Source organism: Oratosquilla oratoria, chromosome 9 (genome assembly GCF_046742065.1).
Source record: "Oratosquilla oratoria isolate Oo_2021 chromosome 9, ASM4674206v1, whole genome shotgun sequence".
NCBI lineage: Eukaryota > Metazoa > Arthropoda > Malacostraca > Stomatopoda > Squillidae > Oratosquilla > Oratosquilla oratoria.
The window spans coordinates 41495782-41522845 of NC_134785.1; the positions used below are offsets into that span (position 1 = coordinate 41495782).

Here is a 27064-nt window from a genome sequence, read left to right on the forward strand (position 1 = left end):
TCTTGGCAGAAATCAATAACAAAAAAGTTGCTAAAACTTATTTACTAACAAATGAAGTTGCAACAGTTGAATGATACACCATGTTTGTTTTGATATATTCCGAGGTCAGAGAAATGAAAGGATGATAAATACATCTATTTTAACCTAACCTATCTAACCTAACTAACTCACATAACCTAACCAATATTTAGTAATTTGGTACCTCAAATCCTAAAGATTATCCAGGTCATCATTATCGCAACGGATGTTGATGGCCTGATTATTATTGTAGCTTGGGCAATTAACTGGTGATGGCAGAACCCTGTGTTCTCTCATAAAGTCCAAGGAAATGCTATATCTTTGTAACAGCACTTATAACATCACCTGGAGTTGGAGAACACCTGGTCCACAATGTGAAAGCCATGGTCTGATAGGGACTGGACTGTATCGTAGCAGCTTCATTCATTAGTAAATATGCTTGTAGCAAGGTTTTTATTTTTTATTTCTGCCAAGAAAATTGCATATTATGTTCATGTATTATAATTTTTGAAATTGGTATTTGATTTTCTAATGTTATATCATGTAGGTGTGCACAACTAAAATAATACCATAATGTGCTAACCAACACTTCTGGTGGTAAATTGGCCATGCATTAGCCCTGTCCTCCATTTAAAGATTGCTAAGTTAGATCAAGTTAGTTTTTCAGGTTAAGCTAGGGCAGGTATTTCTTATGCACCAGAGATTGCTTCATATAGTAGGGGAAGGATTGGGCTTCAGAAATCACTCGGTGGCATGTTAACATCAATTCAGTTTATTGTAGAAGGAATTAACATTTCCATTCTTGGACACTCCTAATCAAACAGGGCAACCAACTGAAATTTAAACTGCATAGGAAACCTATCAACAAAGATGACTTTTTACATTTCTACCCCAACCACAATTTAAAGATAAAAGAAGGCATACTGATAGGTTTCTTTCTCAGTCAATGTTTGAGGTGTAGAATATTTAGACAAAGAATGCCATTACATCCAAGAAGTGTTTAAAAAATAATTGTAATATTTTGTCATCAAACAGTGCAGAAAAAATATATATAATGGAGTTTTTGAAGAACAGATGCCCAATTGCCAGTTTGATTAGGGGTCCCTATTCTTCAAAAGGTAATCCAAATCAAACTGGACCCCTCTTCTTCAAAAGCTCCTGAATAACCATCATCACCTAAGATGATAACCAGTCTCAAGGGTTATACTACTGACCAGCACCACTGCTGCAACTCTCGGTTGAACCCTTTAAGCACCATGGAAGCAGTACATCAAACCAGTAGAATGATAAAAGAATTTACAAAAAATTAAAGGGACAAAAAGGATATTAAGGCTGTCTACAAGATTCTGTGAAAGGGACATAATAAGTCTTACATCTGTGAAATGTCATGTGACCAAAAAACATTCAATTGTGAACATTGTAATTATGTTCAAAATGATACCACCAGTAATGCATGTAGCACACTGGGACACCAGTCAGCTAATGGACTGGAATAAAGCTGAGTTAATTATATGTGGAAAAGTACAGACGCTCCTCAACTTACGTTTTAGTTACGTTCCGAACGGCCGAATGTAAATTGAAAATTAACGTAAGTTGTTACTGTACTATACATCGGTAAATTCTATTACCGTATCTTGTAAAACACCCCCAAATCATTAATTGTACACATAACATTGTAAAATAATAACATTAATTTCAAATAAATTAAATTCAAGCAACATAAATTGAGATGGTGGAGGAGGAGGAGGAGGCAAGGCACGTTCAGTCTGTCGTTTGTGCCATGTAAACAATGGACGCAGCGTCATGCGTAAGTATCGTTTGAACTACGGAGAGTGCGCTAAACTAAAAAATTCACTTTTTTTTTTTTTTTTTTTTTTTTTTTACATTTTTTTTTTACAGTCAGTTCAAACGTAAAATCGAAAAAACATAAAACGAATGAACGTAAGTAGAGGAGCATCTGTACTGTGTAGCAACAGTCAGGTGGAGATGATCCGAGTTACTTACATGTGCAGTGTCTTTGCAACTTATGTGAATGCGAGTATCAACTTGTTATACAAATATAATTTTCTTTAGAAAAATCTGTATATATATAAATATATATATATATATATATATATATATATATATATATATATACACACACACATACATATACCAAGGGCCTCATCCTTCTTAAAAGGAAATAGCCAGCCAAGGCATGCACCCACTCGCATCCATTGTTTCCCTTATCTTAGCTCCTCATGTATGAAGAGTAATCCCAGTTTCCTGCCCACTGCGCAGGTCAAAAGTAATGCAGCATGACACATTACATCCACAGCAAGACCATTTCATTTACACAGTGGCCCTCCCTCCTTGTCCCCTCATGTTATTTTTTCTGAAGACAATACTTTAGAAAAATAACATTGTTTAATTTTTTTTATATAGCAAGGCACCACATGAGCCAGTGAAGGCTTACTGCCTTGATCCTTAACAAGCCACCTCAACAGCAATAGTGCTGAGGTGGAGCTGGTAAGATACCATAGATCTCTGGGGAAGAAAAAGTTGGGATTGATGTCTGTGTGATTATTAACATGGGACTTTCTGCATCACCAGCTTTAAGTAGCAAGAGGATAGTAGCTCTCACTGGCTTCCAACTCTTTATGTGGAAAGGTGGAGGAAGTATATTTGATGTTGTTCCCTAGACTGTCTGGCCAAGGAGTCCCATTTTCCTGAGGAACACCATGGCTGGAATGGTGTTTTCCCACAAATCCTTTATAGAATATGTATTGTGTTGTTGGCATACATGATTGTGTACAATGCAGTCTCCCATAATGTGTTGCATAGTATGGTGTGAAGTGTTACATCCTGGACAGTTGTCTGCAATGAGGTCATCCAGCCTTTCCTAGTAACTTAGAAGAGCTGGATGGTGGCGACACTGCAGCTTGACTAGGTGGACTCTGTCCTCTCAGAGGGATGGATATTAGAGGGTCTGGCATGCAGTAATGTTATCTTTCAGTTTGAAATTTGAAGTTGATAGAGATCTTGGGCTAATTGTCAGCTTTGTGGTGCTGCACCATCAGATGGAGACGAGGAGGTTGACAGGTTTTGAAGATGGGCAGCAGGGAGATGATTCTCTCCCATGTCCATCATGCAAGACCTTCACTAGCAGGTAATAGTCATTGGTCCTACCCAACTGTATATATACTGGTATGTGTATAATTAGGTACTGGTTTTTGCTACTGTGCCTTTTATTTTGTATAGTTTATTTATGTATTTATTTTATGTTCACTGGCTAAGCAGGTTAGAGCATCACTGCTTGAGGTGAAGGTCAATGTGACAGTAGTTCGAACCCTGCCACCAATGAATTGAACCAAGGACATAGTTCATTAAATTTCATGCTACAAAGTCCTCTGTAAGGGAGAGTTTACAACATTAAACTGATTCATCATTATTTTTTCATTAATGTAATTTAATTAATTCATTCTATTTATTTGTTTATTAATTTATTAATTTATTTCTAGATGGCAAGGCAAAGGAAGACCCAGTTGTCAGAGCACACTTCCCATCCTCGCACTCAGATCAGCAATTCCCCTTTCTCACTGAGAGATGACAGCAGTTCGAGTCACCGAACAACCCGCGCCAGGAGAAGCACTTCAAAGAATGGAAGCGGTAACTGGTGCTGGACAATGATGTACTCCTCTGTGGCTGTTGCTGTTATATCATCTGTTGCCTGGTTCCTTTATTGGGGATACATGGAGACTAGAATAAACACACCTTTTAATGCACCCAAGGTAGCTACAAAATTTATGTGATAAGTTGAATGTAAAATTTGGAAAGTTTTCTTCATGATAAGGTGTCTTTTCCTTCATTCTAAAAATCATTTCTTTGCTTCCATTAGGTGGTAATGAAGACGGGAGTTGATGTGCCCGAGAGGTACTGGGGAACATTTCGACCAGGTGCCTACTTTGGCACAAGGACTCGCCACCCTATCTCACTAGTCACAGGACTTATGTGGTTTGTTCCAGGACATTTCCAAAATAACATGTTAGCACTAAGGTAATACTCAAGATCCTTTCCCCCCCCCCATTTGCTCTTGGTGATTAATTCATCTGTTCTATACCAGTAGTTTCATGATGATCTCTTGCTTTGGCATGTTTTCAAAATTTTGTATTTCGTTGTATTAAATTTCATCTTCCTCCTGGCTCCATTCATAAATCTTAGGTAAGCCCTCCTGCAGCAGTTTACAATTCTTATTATTTTTCACTCTTTTTCATGGTTTTGGCATCATCACTGAATAAGTTAGTGTTGCTGAAATGCAAAATTTACATACATACATATACCAAGGACTTTTTCCCCCTTACAAGAGAGGTAGCTAAATTCAAAAGGCATAAATCTACTCCCACCCATTTCATCCCAACATATTCCACTCCCATTCATCACCCCTTCCATGTTGGGGAAAATCTTGAAAGGAGAAGTTTCAGCTTGGCATTGCAATGAAGAGTGCAGAGTTGGGAAGTGGCTATGTTTGACTGGAGTGTAGATCTCTGATGTATTTTAGCACATGGAATCTGCTTATCAGTAGCCACTGTCACCAGAATGTAGAGTTGTTGCTTCAGAGGAATGGTAGAATTATTGCTTTGTAGCCACCGCTTTGCCACCAGAATGTAGATTTGTGTTTGTGATCTACATTGAATTTGGAGGCATTGAGATAAACGAAGTTGTGTTTGTTGGCTTTATTCTCTCCATCTAGACTGATCTACAGTACCGGACAAAAGTGATGGCCGGGTGGGGCGGGAAGGACAAGAATTTTGCCTGTATTGAATTCGGACAAAAGCGATGGCCGGGCTGTGTGTAATGTAGGATAGTCTGAGTCATGTGGCAGCACAAAATGGCAGTTAGTGTGTATTTAGCTGTTGTGGGAAGAGGATTGCTGCAGTGAGTGCTCGTAGAATTTTCTCTCCGATGCGTTGCATTTTTACCTCTCCAGGCATCCCTATGACCCTAATATGACCTCTAGGAGGGAATATTTACATGGAGCAATTGCTCAGATAATTGCTTTAAAGGAATTTGGCCTGCAAACCAAGCAAATAGTGCAGCAAATTGGTGCCAGTGAGAGAGCAGTGCACCGGTGGGTTGCCAGATTTTATGAGGAGGGAGGGAACAACCTGCCATCTTCAAAACCAAGGTCTGGTAGGCCTAAGAAGACTTTGGGTCGGGCCCACAATATTTTGAAATGTACTTTGGAGTTTAATCTAAGAACCACAGTCAGGAAAATCAAGCAGGACAACCCAGATCTGTTTGGTGGTATGTCTGTGAGAACAGTACGCCGCTGCATCAAGGACCTCAATTACAAGAGGTGCCGCCCTGTGAAGAAACTCGTCACTGAAACCTATTTGCTTGGTTTGCAGGCCAGATTCCTTTAAAGCAATTATCTGAGCAATTGCTTCATGTGAATATTCCCTCCTAGAGGTCATATTAGGGTTGTAGGGATGCCTGGAGTGGTAAAAATGCAATGTGTATGGATGATGCTGTGATGCATGAGGGGGAGTGGATGGGGGGTGAGGAAGTATGTATGAGAAAAAAATTTATGCAGACCAAAGGGATTTCTCCCCATCTCCTTTTCAGCATGAGGGGGGGGGGAGGGTTTCGCCGAATTTATGAAGCGGCCTTGCTGTGTCTTGCGACACTGCTTCTGACCCAGGGCAGTGGACAGAATGCAGGGATGACCCATCATCCAGGAGGTGCCAAGATTAGAGGGAAGGTGGAGGGGCGTGGAATATGTATGGAATGGGTGGGAGTAGTTTCTATGCCTTTTTCTTTTTGGCTACCCCCCGTGTAAGGGGGAAAAGACTTTGGTATATGTATGTATGTATCAGTCTCCAAGAGACAATGGTAGGAGACTCCATCCCTCCCACTCCCTCAGGATATACAAGCACATCATACTACTTAGAACCTAATCTGGAACAACCTTACCTGCTTGGTGGGAAACCTTCCCTCTCCTCTCCTCTTAATAGAAGATATTAATTGTTCCCACCCTCTGTGGGGAGACACCTTAGTCAACCCCAGAGGAGTTTTAGGGGCAAACTTTATTGAAGACCAAGAATTGGAAATTTTAATTCAGGTGATCCAACACACTTTCATATTCAAAGTGGAATATTTACAGCAATAGACATTTCCTTCAGTTCATCAGAGATATTCTTAAAATTTAATTGGAATGTTTTAACAGATTTATATGGGAGCAATCACTTCCCAATAGTATTAGAATTGATGGCATCAGAACCAAATTCTCAAAATCCCTGATGGTGTCTGGACAGGGCAGATTGGTTGCTGTTCAAGAGGCTCTCAAAGGATTACAAAGGCAGAGCATGCCAACAGGAGACCTTTTGGTCCATATCTAGGTCGGATGCAAAAAAAATCATAATAATAATGAAATAATAAATAAAAACTACAATAATGTAAATAATGAATAAAATACATAAATAAATGCATAGGTATAGTTAAATAATCAACAAACAGGTAAATAGTAAATAATAATAAATTGACATATAATTAATAATAAATGAAAATCAGACAGACAAATGATAACAAAACAAAAACAAATAATATAAAATAAATTATAATCATTACAGCATCTTGCTTAGGTGTTTATCTAAATGATTCTTAAAGCTTCGAACTGAACTACATTGCACTACCTGTGCAGGAAGTTTATTCCATTCATTAACTACACGGTTTGCAAAGTTGTTTCTACCTACTTCCATATTGAATCTACTTCCGGACAGTTTGAGACCATTGTTTCTTGTCTGATTCTCATTCAATGTGAAAATTTTGTCACTTTTGATGTCAATTCCCTTTAAAATCTTAAAGACCTGTATCAGGTCACCTCTGAGTCTATGCTTTTTTAGGGAAAACAGATTCATATGTTTTAGTCAATTTTCATATGATTTATTTTTGATATTTGGAATAAGTTTTGTGGCTCGCCGTTATACTTTTTCCAGTCTGTCAATGTCTTTAATGAGATTCGGTGACCATGCGGAAACAGCATATTCCAAATGTGGACGAACTAACGATTTATATAGTTTGTTAATGAGTGATGTACTTTTGAAATCAAAAGATCGCGCAATCAGTCTTAGAATCTTATTTGCTTTCTCAGAGGCTGAAATACACTGCTTAGATGATTTGAGGTCGTTACTGATAATTACGCCGAGATCTTTTTCACTATCCACTTTTGTTAACGAATTTCCAAATAACTTGTAATCGTACTTACTGTTATTTTTTCTTACGTGCATTACCTTGCATTTACTTGTGTTAAATTTCATTAGCCACTTTTCAGACCATTGCTGTAATTGATCTAAATCTTCTTGAATATCTAATTGGTTTGAGTGATCATTTGCCACTCCGCACAGTTTTGTATCATCAGCAAATTTGGAAACAGTAGATTTTAGTCCATGGTCTATATCATTTATATATACTATGAATAGAAGTGGCCCAAGAACAGAACCCTGAGGAACTCCACTTGCAACACTTTTCCATCCAGAAGTTTTTCCATTTAAAACAACTCTCTGTTTTCGACCTTTCAACCAATTACTAGTCCAACCTAATAGGCTACCACTTATTCCGTGTAAAGCTAATTTAGTAAGTATTCTTTCGTGTGGGATGGTATCAAAAGCTTTTGCAAAGTCTAGATATATTAAATCTATATTGTTTCTTTTGTCATAATTCGAGATATCTGTGTTGTAGAATTCGAGTAAGTTAGTCACGCAAGAATGTTTCCGTCTGAAACCATGCTGGCTATCATTTATCAAACAGTTACTTTCTAAATGATGTTCGATAGCATCTCTGATGATAGTTTCCATTATTTTTCCTACGATTGAAGTCAAACTTATAGGCCTATAGTTATTTGGCTTCTTTTTGTCACCTTTTTTGAATATGGGAGTAACGTTAGCTAGCTTCCATTCTCTTGGGACATCTCCGGATATGATGGATTTCTTGAAAATAATTTCTAATGGAACAATGATAGGATATCGCAGTTGTGCACACAATTGGGATACCACTTTCTTGATCCTTGGTATCTCTTTTCTAGGCGCCATGACCTTTACGCTTCTGATGGGATCCACCTTACCCACAGAGGCAAAGATGTTCTTACAAACCTCATTGTGGGAGTTTGTAATGAACTAGCTCCTTTTTTAGGGTAGAAGCCCAAAGGGAAGGGGAAATAGAATGTACTTGGGAAAACAGTGTAGAGTATAGCATTAATGTAGAACAATGTGCCAGTATAGGACAAAATATAATTTTAGGATATAATGTCGCTAGAGGACGAAATGTCACATTAGGATATAATGTCATAGGACAAAATGTCGCAATGGGATGTAATGACAGTGGAGGACAAAAGATCACGATGGGAAGTAATGATAGTGGAGAACAAAATATCACGATAGGATGTAATGATAATGGAGGAGAAAATATCACGGTAGGATATAATGTCAGTGAAGGCCAAAATATAATTTTAGGAAGGGATACCGGACAGAATGTCAATGAAGGCCAAAATATCATGATAGGATGTAATGTCGCTAGAGGACGAAATGTCACATTAGGATGTAATGTCATAGGACAAAATGTCACAATGGGATGTAATGACAGTGGAGGACAAAAGATCATGATGGGAAATAATGATAGTGGAGAATTAAATATCACGATAGGATGTAATGATAATGGAGGCGAAAATATCACGGTAGGATATAGTGTCAGTGAAGGCCAAAATATAATTTTAGGAAGGGATACCAGACAGAATGTCAATGAAGGCCAAAATATCAAGATAGGATGTAATGACAGTGGAAGACAAAAGATCACGATGGGATGTAATTATAGTGGAGGAAAAAATATCACGGTAGGATATAATGTCACTGGAGGACAAAATATAATTTTAGAAAGGGATGCCGGACATAATGTCACTGAACAACGGGAGGGCGGCGTGAATCACGGTGACGTAGGGGGACAAAATGTACAAAGTAGATCGGATGACCGTGATCGACCAGATGTCCAGGATGGGGAAAATGTTAATTTTGATAGGAGAAATGTTAATGAGGCATTGAATGTCAATGAAGGACCAAATAATAATAATATAGAGCAAGGCATAAATAAAAAACAAAATGATAATATAAGACATGATATTGAAACTCAAAATGTGTCAAAAAGAAATAATCACGAGTTTCTTAAAACCATGTACTTTAATGCTAGTAGTATTAGGAACAAATTTCAAGAAATACAGGCGTATGTCAAAAGCGAAAATCTCGATATGATAGGAATAACTGAGACATGGTTAAATGGTACAGAGTTCGAAGCTGAATTTAATATTGTGGGATTTAAACACTTTCATCAAATTAGAAACCATAAGAAAGGTGGGGGTGTTCTATTGTACGTTAAAAACAATGTTCATGCTTGTGTTTTAGAGAAAGTGAAACAGGATGCATATGACAGTTTGTGGGTTGAGTTAACCCAAACAAATGGACAAAAAATGAATGTAGGTGTAATATATAGGCCAAAGACATTATCATTAGCAGACGACAAACTGTTATTTCAAGAACTGTCTAGTTTCTGCAACCGGGATTTATTGATAATGGGTGATTTCAATTTTACTGACATTGATTGGATGACCCTTGAACATGGCCATATAGGTAGTCGCTTGATTGATTTTCTTGGTGACAATTACTTAATTCAGCATGTAAAAGAGCCCACAAGATATGGAAACTTACTCGATCTTTTGATCACTAGCCGCGAAAGCATGGTAACTGATGTAGAAGTCGGTGAATCTGTTGCAAATAGCGATCACAACTTAGTCAGATTCAAACTCCTAAACAATTTTAGAATAGATACTTGTGCTTCTAAAATATCCGATTTCAGTAAAGCTCAGTTCATAGGACTATGTCAGGAGCTTCAGCTTACAGATTGGGAGGCAAAATTAAACGAAAGGACTGTAGATCAGATGTGGGAAATATTTCAAAATACGCTCACTAAGATGATTCAAACTTACATTCCTTTTAAGGACAGACGTCCCCCAAATCAGGCTCGCCCAAAGTGGCTCGACAAAGAAACTGAAAAAAGTATTGCTAAAAAGAGACAGGCTTATAAGAAATATAAGTGCTCGGGTGCACCTAATGACTATGAAAGTTATGTTTCAATACAGAGAGATTTAAAAAAGACAATAAGAAAAAGAAAACGACAATACGAAATGAACATCGCTGATAAATCCAAAGAGAATCCCAAAGAATTCTATAGTTACATTAGAGATAAAAAGGTTGTTAGGAATCACATTGGTCCACTATTATCTGCTGACGGTCAACTTGAATATTCAAATGAAGGAATGTGTAATATCTTAAACAATTATTTTAGCTCGGTATTCGTAAACGAAACACCTCAAAGTGAATTCCAAACTGAAACCTGTGAAAAGTCTGGGGTAAACTTACTCACTACAGTAAATATATCAAAAGAAAAAATTAAAAGGTGTATAGACAAACTCAAAGTTAATAAAACACCAGGGCCTGACGGTTGGCATCCAAGAATCTTAAAGGAAATGAAAAATGAGATTGTTGTTCCATTAGAAATTATTTTCAAGAAATCCATCATATCCGGAGATGTCCCAAGAGAATGGAAGCTAGCTAACGTTACAGGTAAACGTCGACTTACGATGGCCGCGACTTACGATTGTTCGACTTTACGATGACGACGACGACGACGACGACATGATAATTTAACCCCTTCCATACGGTGCCGCACACGTAGGCGTCATGAGGAGCAAGTGGATTCGCGACGCTGCCATATCGGCGTCTTGATTATATTTATTGTAGTCGCCCCTGTGTTTTTACATTCTCTCAAATGTGCCTTGAATCCCATTCTCTGTGGTTTTCAAAATTCGCGGGTGAAAGAGAGAACGATCGATATAAGCGGTGACTATATTTTATGATGCGAGTATTATTACGTCACGTCGTATGGCTGGCATTGGCTGCTGCCCGCGAGATTTAAGTTCCGTACTGAAAATACATATTATAGTGTTTGAATATGGTAAAAAGGATAAAAATAATTAAATAAACTACTGTACATGTTTAATAGGCTATATTCAGTATCTCTGGTGGTTAATATACAGGTAGGCTAGGTACAGTGACCACGGAACAGTGATACACAAATTGGGGATTGACTTACGATGAAATCGTCTTACGATGGCTCTATCGAAACCTAATGCCATCGTAAGTCGACGTTTACCTGTACTCCCATATTCAAAAAAAGGTGACAAAAAGAAACCAAATAACTACAGGCCTATAAGTTTGACTTCAATCGTAGGAAAAATAATGGAAACTATCATCAGAGATGCTATCGAATATCATTTAGAAAGTAACCGTTTGATAAATGATAGCCAGCATGGTTTCAGACGGAAACGTTCTTGCGTGACTAACTTACTCGAATTCTACAACACAGTTATCTCGAATTATGACAAAAGAAACAATATAGATTTAATATATCTAGACTTTGCAAAAGCTTTTGATACCGTCCCACACGAAAGACTACTTACCAAATTAGCTTTGCATGGAATAAGTGGTAGCCTATTAGGTTGGACTAGTAATTGGTTGAAAGGTCGAAAACAGAGAGTTGTTTTAAATGGAAAAACTTCTGGATGGAAAAGTGTTGCAAGTGGAGTTCCTCAGGGTTCTGTTCTTGGGCCACTTCTATTCATAGTATATATAAATGATATAGACCATGGACTAAAATCTACTGTTTCCAAATTTGCTGATGATACAAAACTGTGCGGAGTGGCAAATGATCACTCAAACCAATTAGATATTCAAGAAGATTTAGATCAATTACAGCAATGGTCTGAAAAGTGGCTAATAAAATTTAACACAAGTAAATGCAAGGTAATGCACATAGGTAAAAATAACAGTAAGTATGATTACAAGTTATTTGGTAATTCGTTAACAAAAGTGGATAGTGAAAAAGATCTCGGCGTAATTATCAGTAACGACCTCAAATCATCCAAGCAGTGTATTTCAGCCTCTGAGAAAGCAAATAAGATTCTGGGATTGATTGCGCGATCTTTTGATTTCAAAAGTCCATCACTCATTAACAAGCTATATAAATCGTTAGTTCGTCCACATTTGGAATATGCTGTTTCCGTATGGTCACCGAATCTCATTAAAGACATTGACAGACTGGAAAAAGTATAACGGCGAGCCACAAAACTGATTCCAAATATCAAAAATAAATCATACGAAAATCGACTTAAGCACATGAATCTGTTTTCCCTAAAAAAGCGTAGACTCAGAGGTGACTTGATACAGGTCTTTAAGATTTTAAAGGGAATTGACAACATCAAAAGTGAAAAATTTTTCACATTGAATGAGAATCAGACAAGAAACAATGGTCTCAAACTGTCCGGAAATAGATTCAATTTAGAAGTAGGTAGAAACAACTTTGCCAACCGTGTAGTTAATGAATGGAATAAACTTCCTGCACAGGTAGTGCAATGTAGTTCAGTTCGAAGCTTTAAGAATCATTTAGATAAATACCTAAGTAAGATGCTGTAATGATTATGATTTATGTTATATTATTTGTTTTTGTTTTGTTATAATTTGTCTGTCTGATTTTCATTTATTATTAGTTATATGTCAATTTATTATAATTTACTATTTACCTGTTTGTTTATTATTTTAACTATACCTATGCATTTATTTATTTTTTTTTTTTTTTTTTTTTTTTTTTTTTTTTTTTTTTCATCCGACCTAGATATGGAGCAAAAGGTCTCCTGTCGGCATGCTCCGCCTTTGTAATCCTTTGTAACAATCTCATTTTTCATTTCCTTTAAGATTCTTGGATGCCAACCGTCAGGCCCTGGTGTTTTATTAACTTTGAGTTTATCTATACACCTTTTAATTTTTTCTTTTGTTATATTTACCATAGTGAGTAAGTTTACCCCAGACTTTTCACAGGTTTCAGTTTGGAATTCACTTTGAGGTGTTTCGTTTACGAATACCGAGCTAAAATAATTGTTTAAGATATTACACATTCCTTCATTTGAATATTCAAGTTGACCGTCAGCAGATAATAGTGGACCAATGTGATTCCTAACAATCTTTTTATCTCTAATGTAACTATAGAATTCTTTGGGATTCTCTTTGGATTTATCAGCGATGTTCATTTCGTATTGTCGCTTTCTTTTTCTTATTGTCTTTTTTAAATCTCTCTGTATTGATACATAACTTTCATAGTCATTAGATGCACCCGAGCACTTATATTTCTTATAAGCCTGTCTCTTTTTAGCAATACTTTTTTCAGTTTCTTTGTCGAGCCACTTTGGGCGAGCCTGATTTGGAGGACGTCTGTCCTTAAAAGGAATGTAAGTTTGAATCATCTTAGTGAGCGTATTTTGAAATATTTCCCACATCTGATCTACAGGTCTTTCGTTTAATTTTGCCTCCCAATCTGTAAGCTGAAGCTCCTGACGTAGTCCTATGAACTGAGCTTTACTGAAATCGGGTATTTTAGAAACACAAGTATCTATTCTAAAATTGTTTAGGAGTTTGAATCTAAGTTGCGATCGCTATTTGCAACAGATTCACCGACTTCTACATCAGTTACCATGCTTTCGCGGCTAGTGATCAATAGATCGAGTAAGTTTCCATATCTTGTGGGCTCTTTTACATGCTGATCAGCCACTGGCCAGCTTTAACAACTCGGGACACCACAACATTTCACCAATGAGATACATTCTGCAGCACTCCAATCTATCCCAAGGACATATGGACATTTTCTCAAATGTACATTCTTGTGGTGGAACAATGACTGCTGCTGTGAGGGCAAACCATGCCACTTTCTTTTGCCTTTGGAGACATTGTGGGGACCCCCAGTACATGGATGCCTTCTGATGAGCATGGGGTCAGGCCCTACAAATATTAAAGATTGCACAACAAACATCTTGGAAAAAAATGTTGTCTCCAATAACAGCCCACACCCAACTTACTCAAGTGTGGAAGAGAGTTTGCAAGATCTCTTGGAAGTTTTCACCTCCCACTCCTGTGTTGTCTCATATTGGTGAGACAGTGACTGTAAAAGGCTGGTAGAAAAAGGGGTAGAAGATGGGTTGTTCCATTTTATAGGTAAGTTTGTAAATAACAGCCCAAGCAAGCTGCCTAAGTCTGCTTTGTGTTGGTAATAAAATAGCTGTGCTGAAATGACACCCCTTTATAACCTAAGTAAGAATCATGCAGTCTTGAGATCATTATAAGTAAGCAATATTTCCATAAAGGCTTGAAACAAAGAATCTGATTGGTGAAAGGGTGGAGGAGAAAATTCTAATTGGTTCACTAATGTAAGATCATGCCCTTTGGGGAGGATCTGCAATATAAAGTTAAAGATCCTTGGACTAAGGAAATACTATGCCACTGCAAAGGTCACATAGGATCTTGTATACATGCTCTCAGGGAATTCCTTAGAAAAACCTCAGAGACTGCATTGTATATTCTTAATTGGACTGAACAGAAGAAAGATATGGAAAACTCTAGAATTTAATTCTCTTAGACAGAAAAATTTAGTGAAGTGAGAGGTGCAAGCCTATCAATGAAAAGAACCAACACTAAGTGAAACAGACAGCCTAGAACTTGACAGAGTTGAATGATTGGAGGCAATGGGGCCTACCAACTAAAAAAAGTGAGTCACCATATCAATAAGTGAGGGCCAACAGTGGCGACAAGAGTGACCGATCCCAAAGAAGTTGCTAATATGTTTGCAAATCACTTTGCAAATATATCTAAGAAAGATCCTAATTCACCAATGGCTCACCATCAATGCCATTTGGAATCCTGTGAAATTAACTTCACCTCTACAAAGAGTGAATCTTATAATGTGCTATTATCAATCTCCAAATTAAAGACAGCTCTGTCACAATGCAGTGATTCATCACTAGGTCTTGATGACATCCCATATGCCTTTCTACATCACATGTCAAATAAAGCATATTCCTTTTTATTAGACCTTTTCAACATTTCATGGAACACTGGAGACTTCTACTTTTGGGGTGTTACTGTAATAATCCCAATCCCAAAACCTGGAAAAGACCATCGATTGGCAACCAATTATTGCCCCATATCCTTAACCTCTTGCATCTGTAAGTTACATACATATACCAAAGGCTTTTTCCCCCTTACAAGGGAGATAGCCAAAAAACGAAGGCATGAAAACTATTCCCACCCATTCCATCCCTCATACACTCCACTCCCTTCCACCCTCTACCCTCCCTCTTATCTTGGCACCTCCTGGATGACGGGTCATCCCTGCATCTTGTCCACTGCCCTGGGTCAGAAACAATGTCGCAAGACACAACATATCCACAGCAAGGCTGCTTCAATAAATCGGCAACCCCCCTCTACATCCCCCCATGCAGAAAAGGAGAAGACAGGGAGAAATCCCTTCGGGCTGCGTCAAAATTTGCTCACACATACCTCTCCCCCCATCCCCCACCCATTCCACCTCATGCATCACAACATCATCCATATACAACTATTCTCCATTCACCCCTGTCTTCTGTCCTCAACAGACATTCCCCTCTTCCCCAAAGCCCCTTTTACCCCATCCATCCATCTCATCCTAGGATGCCCCCTCATGTTCACTCCCTTCACATCTGCCTTCAACACCTCTTTTACTAGTCTTTCTTCACTCATTCTTTCCATGTGTCCAAATCATCCCAGTACTCTTTCATCCACCCTGTCTCCCAACTCCCTTACAGGTCCTGGAGCTGCAGCGTCTACGTCGTGGGACCACCCCCCAACCCCAAGAGTTGGGGGCCAAACGGCAGCAACAACCCCTGGCCACCGGCTCTACGCAGGTGGCACCGATCCGCACTCACAAACATTGCAAACTACAGCTATTCACACAACACTATACCCAACATCTGGAAGCATGGTAAAATAATCACCATTCCAAAACCGAACAAAGACCCAACAATCCCAACAACGCACCGTCCAATCACACTTCTCTGCACCCCCTCTAAAGTCATTGAACGCCTAATACTTAAACTTGTCACACCACATATTCCCCTTGCTGACTCACAACATGGTTTTAGGCCACTACACTCCACAAACACTCTTCTGACAAACCTCACACAAAGAATTTTAGATGGCATCAATTCAGATAGGCCCCACCAAAGAACACTTCTTATAACATTAGACATTAGTAAAGCTTTTGATGCTATCCCCCGCCACAACCTAACAAATAAAATATATAACACAGACATGCACAATAACACCAAAAGATGGCTGGCCAATTATCTGGCAGGTAGGAATGCTTACGTGTCATATAATGGCCAATCATCGCACATCAGAAACATTAAGAACGGAGTACCACAGGGCTCGGTTCTATCCCCCACACTATTTAATCTATACATGCATGACTTACCCACGCCAGACACCTCAGAAATACAAATCTCTTCCTACGCAGACGACATAACAATCACATGCACACATCGTAACACAGACAAAGCTGCAGAAATAATCCAGCCATACCTTGACACACTCAACACATGGTTCATCACAAACAGACTCAAAATAGCTCCAACCAAATCTACAGCAACACTTCTCACCAACTGGACAAAAGAACACAAATACATACCTCATCTCTACATCAACAACACTCTAATACCACACCGAAAATTCTTGGTGTAACATACGATACATCCATGTCTTTCAAACAACACATCACAAACATAAAAAACAAATGCGCACCCAGAATTAACGCACTTAAGTCAATCACTGGAACAACATTTGGACAAAAAGAAACTAATATAACAATATACAAACAATGCATACGCTCAGTGTTGAATTATGCGAGTCCTGCATGGGCTCCTAATCTCAGTGAGACACACCACAACACCCTTCAAGTCATACAAAACAAAGCCCTAAAAACAATTACAGGCTGCACAAATACAACACCTACAGACCATTTACACCATGAAACAAAAGTCCTCAAAGTCAAGGACCACCTCGACATGAGAGGCACACAAACACTTGCCGCAGCCACCACAAACACATTACACCCGCTACACTACATAGCAGAACACCCACACACACCAAGAAACATTAAAACAACACCCAAAGACCTTTATCACGCACAGATACTCTCTTCTCTTCCTCCACAACCACCAAATACCAGCCTCCGGAAACATATTCATAATCATATCACTCACCGCTCCATTAACACACTGAAAGACAACACACTGCTGCATGCCAGACCCCCTGATATCCACCCTTCTGAATCCTCTCTCCCACGAAAGGACAGAGTCCACTTGGCCAGACTGCGGTGCGGTCACCACCCAGCACTTCTAAGCTACCAGAAGAGGCTGGATGACCGCTTTGTGAACAGCTGCCCAGGATGTAACACTTCACCCCATACCATACAACACATAATGGAAGACTGCATTATACACAATCATGCACGCAAACAACACAACATACGCTCTATAAAGGATTTGTGGGAAAACCCAGTTTCGGCTATGGCATTCCTTGGGGAGATGGGACTGCTCGGACAGACAGTCTAGGGAACGACAACAACAACAACTCCCTTACTACCCCCATTCTCCTCCTCACCTTCTCATTTCTCACTCTATCCAGCCTAGTAACCCCTATCATACTTCTCAGACACCTCATCTCAAGCACATTCAAACTCCTTCTCTCTTCCTTTCTTATGTTCCATGTTTCTGCCCTAAACAGTGGTGTTGGCACAATCACTCCATACAATCTCCTCTTAGCATCCATTCCTAAATCTCCTTTTCTCATTACTCTTACTCTTACTCTGTTGGTTGTCAGGCCGGATGGCCCTTCACTGCTTTCACTATGCCTCTCCAGATGGTTCTATCCTCTGCCAATTCTTTCCAGTCCTCTCTTGGTGCCACCCTCTCCACATCCTTCTTTACTCCATCCATCCATCTGTACCTGGGTCTCCCTACTGGTTGTCTGCCCTCTCCTCCTCCTTTCATCACCTTCTTTGGTAGTCTGTCTGCCTCCATTCATATGCAGTGTCCAGCTACCTTGCTCTTCTTCCCCATATTTCATCCTGAATGCACGGTTGCTGAGTCTGATCTCTAATTTCCCTGTTATGTCTTCGTCTCCATTTCCCTTCTTCTTCATCATATACTGGGCTGAGGATTCTTCTCAGGATATTGTTTTCAAAAATTTCCAGTCTCTTCTCCCTTTCTATTGTCAGTGTCCATGTCTCACATCCGTACAGGACTGTTGGTTTTATTACAATGTTATATGTTCTTATCTTAGTTTTTCTGCTGATGGTCCGACTCTTCATTACAGATGCCAGGGCATGGTAACATCTGTTTCCTACAGCTATTCGTTCATTTATTTCCATGTCCAATTCATTCCTCTCACTGACAATGGATCCCGGGTACTTGAACTTATCCACTTTCTTCACCCTTAGTGATCCAACTTGCTCTTCTCCTGGTGTATAATTCCCATTTCTACTTAGTTTCATAATTTCCGTTTTCTGCTCATTGCATTTTAGGCCTACCTGTTCTGCTGTTCTCTGGAATACTGTAAAGATCTCATTAATTTCCTCCACAGTCTCGGCCACCACATCCACATCATCGGCATAAGTGTGGTGGGTTATCTGACCATTGCCTAATGTAGCTCCACCTGGATTTGGTAATCTGCCTGACTGCTTTCTCCAGTGCAAGATTAAACAGCAAAGGAGACAGCATACATCCCTGCCTAAGACCACTGTGTATATTGAAACTTTCTGTATCTTTCCTTCCAACTCTTACTGTACATCTGCTTCCTATGTAGCATATTTTAATGAGGGATATTAATTTAGCTGGAATATTCAGTTCTGCCATTATGTGCCACATTGATAGTCTGTGCACACTATCATATGCTTTTTCTCATTACACTTTTTAATCCACCAAGGCCTTTACTCGCTTCTCTCAATCTACATTCTACCTCCACCTCCACTCCTCCCTTTCCTGCCACTTCTTCCAGTCTCTCTCCCTTAATGCTCACTTCCAGTCTGCTGCCACTTTCACCCCTTGTGCATCTCATCACCTTACTTTTACCCATATTTATCTTCAACTTTCTTTCTTTCACACACTCTCCCTAACTCTGTAAACTGCTGGAAAAAAATGTTAAATGCCAGATTTAAATGGTATTTAAAGAGAAAAATTAGAGTAGTGCTCAGAGATATGAGTTCTACTTGGGAAGAAGTGCTTAGTGTAGTTCCCTAAGAATCAATATTGGCTCCAATAATGTTTGCTATTTATGTGAATGACATGAATGAGGGTGTAGAATGTTACATGAGCTTCTTTGCAGATGTTGCAAAACTGTTGAAGAAAGTACTGAAACGGAGTGTGATTCACTGCAGAGATCTGAACAGTGTTTGAGAATGGAGTCGGAAGTGGGAAGTGGACTTCAACATTAAGAAATGTAGCATAATGGAATTTGGAAAAAGTAAAAAAAGGATATCCGGACAATATAAAATTGGTGCAAAGGAAGTAACAAAAATTGGATCTGAAAAAGACCTGGGAGTAATCATCACAAAGGATATGTCCCCTGATGAACAGATAAACAAAATTGTTGGAGAAACCTATAACTTACTAAGATCAATAAAAGTGGCTTTCACTTACTTTGATGAAGAAATGGGTAAGAAAATATTAGTCATACTGATAAGGCCAAAATTGGAGTATGCAGTGACACTATGGTCACCCAGTACTAAAAAGAATATAAGGAAAATTGGGAGAATCCAGAGAGGAACTACGAAAATGGCCCCAACACTATCTAAGCTGTCATATGAAAACAGATTGTCAAAAATAGAATTGCTGACTGGAACAAAGGAGAGAAATAGATGACTTGTTGACCATCTACAGAATCATGAAAGGTATGGAAGTCCTTGACAGAGAAGAATTACTAAATTGGGATAAGAGAAATACAAGTGGATATGGAAGGAATCTCAAAAAGGAGTTATAGAAGAGACTTGAAAAAGAACAGCTTTCCCCACAGAGTGGTGGATGTATGGAACAAATTAGATGAAATAATAGCATGTGCAAAAACCATGCATGAATTTAAGAACAAATTAGACATGGCAAGATACAGAGACTGGACACCATGAGTGTAGCTCCCCTTCCCATAAGATACTACTAGGTAAATGTCACTCCCTAGAGTTTTAGTCCATACCTCTTGGGGTGCTGACAGACAGACCCTTCTCCTATTGCACTGAACAGTTATCCTCTCAAAGTTGGAGTACAGCTGTAAAATCTATCCATCTACTACAGAAGCTCAGCTTCACGTGTTAAACTCCGTACATCATGCCAGTGTCAGCTCATCAATTGGTGCATTCCACTTATCCCTAATACCAAGCATGCTGGTGAATGCAGGCATCCTTCCATTGGACTTATGTTACTAATCCTCATTACTGAGATGCTGGTATTGAGTTCATCATCTTCCTGAGTCAGTTTCTTGTAAGTTAGTATGTCAAGACTCATGCTTACAACTTGTAAACATCTTGCCCAAGCTTCCCTAAAACTTTCAGCCTCAGGGTAGCATCAGCCATGACAACATTAAATATGCCTTCCATTCCTATATGTCCCAATCAATTTCCTAAAGTTGGTTACTATGTTACTGCCTGCTATCCTGATACTCCTAAGAAGAATATTTTACCAGGTTGAGTACCCATCATCCAGGAAGAGCCAAGAAAAGAGGGAGGGAGGGGTGGTGAATGGGAGTGGAGTATGTGGGGATGAAATGGGTGGGAATGGATTTATGCCTTTGACTTTGGCTACCTCCCTTGTAAGGGGGGGAAAAAACCATTGGTATATGCATGTATGAGTTCCATATACTATTCCAAGAAAACTTCCACACATTGTGATTCCACCCCAGTATTTACAAATGGTTCAAAGTCTGATATTGTGTCAGATATGGTGTTATATTCCCTTTGTTTGGTAGAGTTGGTAGCCTCCCCAGTGCACCATCAGTATTTACAGCAGAGCTATCTGCCATTATCTTAGCTTTAAGAATCATCTTTACCCTTCCTGTTTCATCTTTTACAATTTTTAGCAACTCTTGCAGTGTTCTCTCAGCCATAGAACATTTTAGTTCTTCTTCCCTTGATCCTCTTATTTAATCAGTTTTTGAGTGGCTGTACCTACTCCAGCATAGAGGCTACAATGTTGGATTTTGCTGGGTCCCAGCACATGTGGGGATTCCAGTAACTCGGACCGCCCCTCCCAACCCCATTTCATTCCACGACATGTACTCCACAATATGAGCAATAATTCTTACCAGATGGCAGAACAAGTGGGAGACCTTGGTTGCCATCCCCAAGATGGGGGAGATAACACCCCTAGCTATCTGTTTGTGGATGTACAAACAAGTACAAGGACACTGCTCAGAAACTGCTTTGAGCTGTCTCTGGATTGGCCACACACATTTCACACATGATTACCTCATGTCCCAGGAAATGCAACCATTCTGTGATGATGCCTGGCCCCCCTAACAGTATGACACATCATAATTGAGTGTCCCAGCCTGATGGAACTACGAGAACAATACCTCTTCTATTGTCACAATGAGAACGGAATATACTGTATCTCCAAAATGATAGGAAAGAAGACCCTTTCCCTGGGACATGAGGAACTCAAGTTTGTGAAGAACTCTGCCCTCTTTAAAGATTATAGCTCCACATCTGAACTTTTTTTATTGATGCATTGGACTCGCCCCAGCCCCTACTTTAAACTATCACATTTTAAATACCTATTTTATTTATTCATTAATATATTAATTCTACCATAGCAAAGTTTATCCAAAATGAAAATTTTAGCTTACCGACTTGATCACTTTTAAAAAATATGTTAACAATGCTATATGACCCAGATGTTATGGCACCATAAACTTCAAATCAAATCAAAATCACTTCTCCCACCTTTTCTTGGCTGCTCCTGGATGACAGTTCATCCCTGCATCGCATCCCCTGCCCTGGGTCAGAAGCAATGCAGCAAGACACAGCATATCCACAGCAAGGCTACTTCATTTACTTGGCACCCCCCTCTCCATCCCCTCATCCAGAAAAAGAGAAGATGGGGAGCAGTCCATTCAGGCTGTGTTAAAATATCATACACTCATATTCCCCAACCCCCCATCCCCCACCCACTCCCTTCCATGCATCATAGCATCATCCATATACAGCCATTCTCTACTCACCCCTGTTTTCTATCTTCTCCCTTCCTCAACAGACATCCCACTCTTTCCCAGTGCCCCTTTCACCCCAAAATTTACAATTGGTGTATAATCCTAGCTATGTTCAGTGAAGGAAGCTCTCTGGACAAGCAGGTTAAGGTGTCATTACTCACAGTGAAGGTTGAGCCACCAGTGAAGTTGAACCAAGGGCATGGTTTATTGAATTCCATGCTACAAAGTCCTTTGAAAGTTGGCACCATCCTAGCTTCCCAATAAGGGGGAGTTTGTGATGTTAAACCATATCATCATCATGTTCAGTTAAGCTAAAACTTAGAATTTGACAAAGGTAGTGAAGAAAAGCTAAGGAGTGCACAGAGAAGGAAAAGGCCAGGGCTGGCAATAATGCTGAAAGACAGGAAGACTGCTAGTTTGGTATGAGACCAGACTGAAGTGAAAGATGTTTGAATCAATGAAGGAGGAGCAAAAATTTAATTGGGCAGGGAAGGTAGCCAGAAAGGAGAACAGGCTGAGGTGTGCTACTAAGTAATGTTGCAAATGTGGAAAAAGGAGACTAGACAGGTGGAGAGAGAAGAAAGAGAAGTTTACTGGAGTGATGTGGCAAAGGCTGGCACAGTTGTGTTACTCATGGATAGGCCTTTGTTGAGTATTGGACTTTGAATGGCTCATGACTGATGATAGTTTCTTTACACCTTGAAACTCAATTTCAATTTGTGTAAAAAATATTTGTTTATCTGGGACCTCAGTTCAGTATTTTAATTTCCTTTTATTCATGTTTTTTTATTACACAGACATTGGTGTGACCAGAGTGATGATTTACCCAAGTATGGGTGGGAAAAGCATGATGGCTTCAACTTTGGTCGTCAAACAATCACTGACAAACATGTGGTTCTCCAGACTGATTATGTCAGACAGCTTGGTGGTCGTCATGGTGGAGATTGGTCAGCTCGAATCAAAGTTATGCCAAAGGTTGTCAGTAGTTAATTTTATATATCTTTCATCCCAGTAAATTAAATTATTGTGAAATTGACATGATTTTTATTTGTAATATAGAACTCGTAGAATTCTTTCATATAGCTAATGTAACCTATTTTATATTTTTCAGTCGTCTCACAATGTAGGTACTCCTGCATCTCTTCTGTACTATGTAGCCCTGGATTTGGAGGATAATTTAGGTTCTCTAACACCACAACTCTTTGGGTCTTCCATGGGAACAATTATTGGATACTCTGAATCAGTTGGTAGCTTCCAGTTGCATATAGTTAACACAAGTGGAGTAATTCAGTACAATCACCATTTGAGTACGAAACATAGAGGTTTGGATATGCTCCGTGAAACTGTATTTCAAGGTCTTCGTGTAATGCAAGGACATACAGAAAAGGAGAAGGTTATTGGACTGGCTGGGGATCTTTTTGATCACACTGATCATGAAAGGAATCCAAATTTTATAGTATTTCAGCTAACTGGTATACCACCTTTTGAATTTGAAGTCGTCTATCAGAGTGATAGTTACAGAAATCGACCAGTGATGTTGATGGGAGAAGCCTTTACTGAAGAACTCAACAAGTATGAAAACAGATTTAATCACAATTTTGAGTCTAAATTTTCTATGAAAGCCAAGGGCTTTAGTGAGGAAGAAATAAATTTTGCCAAAGCAACCCTGAGTAATATGGTAGGAGGTATTGGCTACTTCTATGGTGCTTCCCGTGTCCAGGGTGCCTACAATGCAGATCCAGTGCCTTACTGGAAGGCTCCACTTTATAGTGGTGTACCTTCCCGCAGCTTCTTCCCAAGAGGATTTCTTTGGGATGAAGGTTTTCACAATTTGCTTATTTCAAAGTGGAACAAAGAAATTTCAATGGACATCCTGGCTCACTGGTTTGATCTCATGAATCATGATGGGTGGATCCCAAGGGAACAGATTTTAGGCACAGAGGCAAGAGCTCGAGTGCCAAGCGAATTTGTTGTGCAGAGGGACAAGAATGCTAACCCTCCAACATTGCTTCTCACACTTCATTCAATGATGAAGGATTTCCAAGAGGAACTTAGTGATGAGAACTATGACTACTTGGTTCGTCTTTGGCCCAGATTGAAAGCATGGTATAATTGGTTCAACACTACCCAGGTTGGAGATATGCCAGGTACTTATAGGTGGCGTGGACGAGATCCAATTACTCAAAGGGAATTAAATCCAAAAACTTTAACATCAGGTCTGGATGATTACCCTCGAGCATCGAATCCAACACCTGATGAACGTCATTTGGACTTGAGATGCTGGATGGCTTTAGCATCTGGCCTAATGGCTGATATTGGCCGTTTGATAGAAAAAGACACCACTCGTTTTGAAGAAACATTCAAGTATCTTACCAATAATGAACTGCTGGATTCTCTCCATTGGTCATACACAGCAAATGGCTATATGGACTTTGGCCTTCATACTCCGGATGTGGATCTGAGAAGATTTGCACAAAACCAAGAGAAAATAAGAGTTCTTCTCTCTGATCCAAAATTAAGATATATTGACTCATTCGGATATGTCAGTTTCTTTCCATTATTCCTCCAAATAATTGATCCATACTCCTCCAAATTAGGCAAAGTCTTGGAGGATTTACATAGGACAGACCTGTTGTGGACACCTTATGGCTTGCGTTCTTTGGCCAAAAATTCACCGATGTATCTGAAAAAGAACACTGAACATGATCCTCCCTACTGGCGAGGAGCCATCTGGATCAATATGAATTTCCTTGCAGTCCGAGCTCTCAAGTTTTACAGCACAACAGATGGCCCATACCGCACAATGGCAGATGAACTGTATAAAGAATTACGACAAAATGTTGTTAAGAATGTACAGAAGGAGTATAAGAGAACAGGTTATGTTTGGGAGCACTATAATGATAAAACTGGGAAAGGTGAAGGTTGTCGTCCATTTACTGGTTGGACAGGCCTTGTTGTACTTATGATGGGGGAAGCCTACTAGCCTTAAAGTATGTTAGTACCTGACGCAAAAGTTACAGTCTGTATCGTAACTGGAATAGACGAATGGTGGTTGACACTATCATTGTTATTTCTCAGCCAGTAAGTTGTAACAAACTGTAACATAAGTTATTCCTACTCTTCCAAGGATAGCAGTGTAAATTTTACTTTAAAGAAGCCCCAACAAGTAAGTTCTTGAATTGTGATAGTTTGGGTGTTAAAAAATACACTTAGCTGAACTGTTACATTGCTTTCCTTTGCTCTTGTTATTAAGTGATGATGCTCAGGATGCCTTCTTATTTACTGTAAGGCTTATCATCCACTACCATTAAAACTTTAATATGTATATAAGAAGATTTGGGTTATTTTATACCAAGTGTATATAAATTTCTTAATATATTCTTGCTGTCTCTATTTTACATAATAGATGCCTTTTAAAATAGGCTCTTAATGGACTTGAAGGACCATAACTTAGGTAGGCTAGCCAACAGAGGAACCTGATTTCCATCATTCACTGTTCTCACTATTTGTGTCTTAAAAACTAAAGAACATAATGTTCATCAGTATTTATAGCTTGGTAATGAAGAAATTGCATAGATGAGACAAGACCAGAGGAGGTTCTTATGAGCTAAGTCGAAAAATTCAGACTATTTTTGAACTAGAAAATATATTACTGCACCAGGTTTCAGGTCATGTTAGAAAAGGTTCTTGCAGTATATTCTTGCTTGTAGGACTACTTTCTGGTAGACAGTTATTTTTAGATAATCCTCCACAATTGATTTACTTCATTGTATTCCTAGTCATCTAGAAAGGATGTTACAATGTCCAGAATTTGAGAAAACTACTCTTATAATTCATTATTGCCTATTCTTTGGAAATATTTGCTTGTTGGATATAGTGTTCTCACAATTGAAATTTTTTATTGTGTATAAAAATCAGGGTTACTAAATAATCAAAAAAGTTTTTTTAACTTTTATGGCTCAAACTTCAGGAATGGAGTCAACTTATTGTGCCATGACTGAAGTGGGAGAAGCATGTCAGGTCCATCTTCGTGACTGGTTAAACATTTTGTATCATCTGCCTGGTATTGTTATCAGGTGATAGAGAGTGTAACATGTATGTAGATATGTTGGCAGATAGTAATTTTTATTTTTCACTTTTTGACCATGTGATATATTTGTAGTTTTGTTGTTTCCTACAGGAATACTGTTCCTTTTAAATACAAGGGAGTGTTTTATTGGGGTGAAGTGTTTCTTATGCAGGATTGCTGTGTTCTGGAAAAAAAATGGGCTGGGGGTTTTGACATTACCTTGCTTTTTTGCATATGTACATGAACTATTTAACAGTTACATATTATTATTTATTTTAATAATCTTGTTTATTCTGGTTGTTTGATTGTATTACAATAAATAATTTCTCAATCATTAATCTTTATTTTATGAATGTCCTACAACAATGCATGAGGCAGAGACTTGGAATTTAAAGGAGGCAGAGACAAGTTTAAATGTATCTATCTAATTGTATTATACAGGAAGGGGAGCTATTCTTGTAGCGACCCATATTTGTATCTCAGCCTCTAGTTTGTTCTTAAATTCTTGTATGGTGTTTGCACACTTGTTTTGTCTAATTTGTTCCAGAGATCCACCCTGTGTGGAAAACTACTTTTTTTTCCCAGATCTCTTCTATAATTATCCTTTTTGAGTTTCTTTTCATGTCCTCTTGTTTTTCTTTTATCCCACTTTAATAAGTCTTCTCTGTCAAGGACTTCCATGCCTTTCATGATTCTCTAAAGGGCCAATAGATCTCTTTTTCTTTCTTCCAGGGTTGGTAATTCCAATTTAGACAATCTTTGTTCAATATGCTGTCCCCCAACC

At 38.9% G+C, this 27064-nt stretch overlaps 1 protein-coding gene across 4 annotated transcripts in view; it reads left to right on the plus strand.

Annotated features, from left to right (window-relative positions):
• GCS1 (mannosyl-oligosaccharide glucosidase) overlaps positions 1 to 26614 on the plus strand; it is a 28429-nt gene extending 1815 nt beyond the window's left edge. For 3 of the 4 annotated variants that reach the window (XM_076190271.1, XM_076190273.1, XM_076190272.1), the window contains exons 2-5: positions 3519 to 3788; positions 3896 to 4053; positions 23009 to 23186; positions 23323 to 26614. In XM_076190271.1, coding sequence (XP_076046386.1) covers positions 3519 to 3788; positions 3896 to 4053; positions 23009 to 23186; positions 23323 to 25194 — 2478 coding nt within the window. In that variant the 3' untranslated portion in view covers positions 25195 to 26614. Of the gene's footprint in view, positions 1 to 2997; positions 3167 to 3518; positions 3789 to 3895; positions 4054 to 23008; positions 23187 to 23322 lie in introns of those variants that run through there. The other variant, XM_076190274.1, reaches the window with a different exon arrangement.
• Positions 26615 to 27064: the final 450 nt, after the last annotated feature.